We start from the raw sequence: 4863 nt of genomic DNA on the forward strand, positions 1-4863 counted from the left end.
GTGATAAAGCAACTGTTGCTATTTACATCAAGTAATGTGTAAGTTAAATGGGCTTGGATTTTTGTTCGCTTCTTTTGTTACTTTTTGATATGCATTGTTCTGTCTGAAGGAGGGTCCGTTAGGATTGCAAACACGTGATGCCAGCGCATAAATTTGATATCGCCATTCTAATTTGCAATTCTTCTCACAGTGAGAATCGGTGGTAGATACCTAGGTTTCCTCATCCAAGCTCGTAAAGTCGGCACCACCGAGGCTGTTGGATCTTTCTCCAACCACCCCACCGGGACCAAGAGGCTGAACTGTTCTAATGGTGATTCCGCCTCCCACTCCGATAGAACTGAAAAATCAGATATCGAACTGACCTGGACCCCACCGAGCGAGAAAGGGGAGGGACCTGTCCAATTTGTGTAAGGAGCGTTTTTATTTTTAATATTAAGTATGTCTTAAGATGTCTTGGAAGAAATAAGAAAAGAGTTAAGAAATGAAGAGGAATTTCCTGAACGTAACAAGTCTCTCGATTGTCGATTTGTAACTCAATGAAGGTAGTAGAAATTGAAAAAAATATCGAGGTCCCGAAAAAAAATATGTCGATTTTACTCGTACCCGCTACCAGTGTTTTCAAGTATTCGGCATTAGAACAGGACACTACTGTCCTTAAATTAAGTATTGTGACCAGAATGAACCATTATGGGAGGGGGTGTTGGAAGTAACTGAGATTGATCATTGAAGGAGCTTTCATTTCCTTGGATTGATTAAGGGAAAGGGGGAAGGGTCACTAACCTCTCTGTCTGCTAGGGCCATGACCCCAAATCTAGAGGTTTCAGGAAGGGATTCTCAATTTGTTGTTCAGACAAGTTTCAGTATTTTTTTTCATTCCTTTACACAGAGCAACTGTCGTGTTGGGACAACAGCTTTTCTGGATGAACGTGACGTCAGACGTGATACCCGAGCAAGTAGAAACAACAACATCAAAATATACAACACCGGGGAGTATTACAACCATGGTTACGGCTACAGGGCAACAAAACCAGTCAACAACAGCAAAATATACAACACCGGCGAGTGTTACAACCATGGTTACGAATACAGCGAAACAAAACCAGACAGTTTTTACAACGGTAGCTTACACCACATTAGTAACAACAGCAGAGCAAACGACGATGCTTCCGGAGGACTGTAACAACAGGTGCAGCATCTTTGCTAGGTGCGAGTTTTCAACATGTGTGTGCAAGAGGGGACTGGACGGAGATGGGGATACCTGCACATCAGGTGAGATGTTATCTTGTTTTTGTTACATTTCACACAGACACACACACACACACACACACACACAGACACACACACACACACAGACACACACACACACACACACACACACACACACACACACACACACACAAACAAACACACACACACACACACACAAAGCAAAGCAAAGCAAAGCAAAGCAAAACAAAGCAAATCATGTGTGAAAAATAACACAAAGAGGAGACCAGAAACCTGTAAACAAAGCGAGTCTGACCTAGTACTTACCAATGGTCCATAGGAAAGTATATAGAAGATCTATATCCCACTCTGCACGGTTCTAAGGAATAGTCTGAGCTCACGAGGGAGAACTTGAGACAGGCGCCTTCAGTCGTTTCTTTTAGGAACATGGCGCGACGAGAGACTATGAAAAGATGGACTGATACTGTAAATGCATTTAAGTTTGCGGGGATTTAATTTCGCGGTAGTGGAAAAATGGACTTTTCGCGGTGGATTTAAGTTCGCGGTAACACCATACACTGCAGTCTAATAACATAATAGAAAAATGTTCGCTGTGGTTTTAAGTTCGCGGTGTAAGGTATGAGTAAGGAATGTTCAGAAACTATTAAGAAGGAAAGACCTTTGACCTCCTCCCCCTTGTAAAACGGCTTGGGAAGAAGATGTATCAAGGTTAAAGAAAGGTCGAAAACATGACTTTTTATTCGCTTAACTGACATTCTACATATGACCAGAACAATCAATTTTAATTATTTCATAACATGCATATTAAACAAATAAGATCAAACAAAAGAAAAGGGGCCAAGCACTAGATGCACTAAAAAGTAAGGAAAACCAACGAAATAACTATGAAATAAGATATTAGTACAATGAAGTGGATTGTCAATTTCAACTTTTTTTCAAGTTAAAGAATTCCACAAATAATTTAAACTGATAAATTTTTGATCAACAGTACAAAGTAGATCAAATGAATACCATGTATATTTGTATATAAATCCCATCAACCACAGAAGCTTTTTTACGACTAATCTTACATTATGGGGTCAAAACTAACCGCATAATGTTTTGTACAAATACAATTATTTTGGTGACTCTTGGAGGAATTTTTTTTCTGACCAGATTTGTCACAATGGCGCACATTGATATTCACCCGGGGTCAGTTTTTACCCCATACGGTGGTTTGAGGGATGAATAAAGACAAAAATTTCTCCATTTCTCCACAGTATCAGATTCCACGCGGTATGACTACACACTGACCATGGACAACATCACCTTCACTAACGACTTGATGAACCGGTCATCACCGGCAGCCATGGCACTGGCAGAGATGCTGGAGGAGAGGGTAAGAGATTTACCCTGGTGAAACGGGGCTACTGTGGTGACTCACTGCACTTGGGGCACCGGTGCGTCACTTCGGGGTTCGTAGATGACTCAACGAATTTCAGAGATAAAGAGTGAATTTTCTTCTAATGTAGATATTGCGTAATATGTAAAAGTATTAATTAGAAGGTAACAAGATACACAAAACATAAGAAAATTCGTTCTCTATTCGTTGAGTAATCTTTCGAACCCCGCAGTGCCACACCGGTGCGCCAGGTGCAGTGAGACATCACCTTTACAGGTGAAACGTTGCGCGCTGTTTCTTTTGCATCACCACTTTCATGGCCATTGCTCCGGTGGTCTGACACTATTCGTCCCTCCATTGAGAGCCTTTCAGTAAATACACTAGATTTTCGTTTAATAACCATCGTTATACTGTTCGATTACTAGTCTCAAAGCCCTTCTACAGCAACAGTTTCTTACCTCGGACTGCCATGACTACTATGGAACTGTCTCGATTATAACTGTTTCCTTCCTGTTTGAAATCAACCATTTCTGTACTTGTGTCTTGTTGGGTATAAGAGTACTTTGACACAACCAAAATTGTTCTTTATATAGATAAAGGTACCTTCCTCATCGCCATAATAACTGGGGCGTTGAGAGAACTGAAGAGTTAACTGGAGAGTTCACAAGTGTTATGTTGGTAGAACTGTGATTTCCAAACCGATGAACAGCACCGCTTTCTGTCATGGCATGGACAATCCAACAATTTGGTAACGTCACGTTACGTATATATGAGGGTGAGTCAGAAAGTAATGCAAGTGATTTTGTAACACGCTCATTTTTCAATCGAATGAGTTGAAATTTGGCACAGAGATAAAGGCGTATATCCTCTTGAGATTGAAAATTTGGTCTTTATTATTTCATGAGCAACTGATTTGGTTTCAAGATAACCACACCCTTGGAAGCTTGTCAGACAATTAGTACCTCTAAATCTGCCCCAATGACAATTACTGTAGGACTTTGAAATTACACATGTATGATAACAAATGTCCATGTATGTTGCATGCCAATTTTCATTTCTGAACCCTTAGTGGTTCCTCATTTTCAGCTGCTAGAATGGAGTAAGTTGTGACATAGGGCAAGTTGGGATATACACAAATTCGAGAGTTGTTAGTTAAAAGACTACTTTTCCATTAACGAAAAGAAACAACATTGACACAGTTATTAATTATTGAAAGGCAAAGAAATGTGTTAAGTTTTATTTCTCTAAGTTAATGGAAAAGCAGGCTAAAGTAACTTTTAATCATAACGCCGCAAATCTCATGACCCTGACGACCGCGTATACATCACTCTACACCAGCAACGAAAAAAGAAAAACTGATTAGATTTCAGAGTTGAAAATAAGCGTGTGGTTTATAGAGAAATACAGCTTCTTACATGTGCAGGCTCAGTCTTTTACAATAGCACAAATTTTTATAGAGAAATTCTTAATTATTCGTTACTGGGATTTCACTTTTCTTCTGACTAGATACCAAGGGTGTGGTCATCTTGAAATCAACTCAGTCACTCGTAAAATAATGAAAAGCAAAAGATATTTCAATCGCAGGAAGACATATGTCTCTACATATGTGCCAAATTTCAACTCATTCGATTACAAAATGAGTCTTTTCTGACTCACCCTCGCAGAACTCGGTGATCATAAGCTGTTGAAAGTCTGGCGTATCCTCTCTCCGTTAGATTTCTGGTTACGTAAAAGAAATTGATTAACCTACCTTATGCTACCAAACAAGGTAAGCTTCGTTTCTAATGAAGTATTCCTTTTGCAGCTGGAATTTTACTTCAAAAGAAGTAGTATAGCAGAGGCTTACCATAGTGTCACGGTGACTGGCTTTCGTGAGGGGAGTGTTATAGCGAACTATAGCGTCAACGTGAACACCACGGCGAACCTGCAACAAGATGAGGTGGAAGATGCACTTTACGACGCTATACGGCAAAACATGTCTGCCAACTTTCTAAATATAGTAATTCCACAATTAACGACACCAGCACCAACCACGGTCTCTACAACGGAGCCTCCTACCACGGTCTCCACTACAGAGCCTCCTACCACGGTCTACACCACTGAGCCTCCTACCACATTCTCAACAACAAAGCCTCCTACCACGGTCTCCACCACTGAGCCTCCTACCACCTTCTCAACGACAGAGCCTCCGACCACGGTCTCGACTACAGAGCCTCCTACCACGGTCTCCACTACAGAGCCTCCTACCACGGTCT

The 4863-nt window shown here is 40.8% G+C and overlaps 1 protein-coding gene across 1 annotated transcript in view; it reads left to right on the plus strand.

Moving 5' to 3' along the window:
* LOC118420157 (cell wall protein DAN4-like) overlaps positions 1–4863 on the plus strand; it is a 26782-nt gene that overhangs the window by 16502 nt on the left and 5417 nt on the right. Inside the window, exons 2-5 of the mRNA XM_035826867.1 lie at positions 191–407; positions 887–1269; positions 2487–2605; positions 4413–4861. Coding sequence (XP_035682760.1) covers positions 191–407; positions 887–1269; positions 2487–2605; positions 4413–4861 — 1168 coding nt within the window. The remainder of the gene's footprint in view (positions 1–190; positions 408–886; positions 1270–2486; positions 2606–4412; positions 4862–4863) is intronic.

The sequence above is a fragment of the Branchiostoma floridae genome, chromosome 7 (genome assembly GCF_000003815.2).
Source record: "Branchiostoma floridae strain S238N-H82 chromosome 7, Bfl_VNyyK, whole genome shotgun sequence".
Lineage (NCBI taxonomy): Eukaryota > Metazoa > Chordata > Leptocardii > Amphioxiformes > Branchiostomatidae > Branchiostoma > Branchiostoma floridae.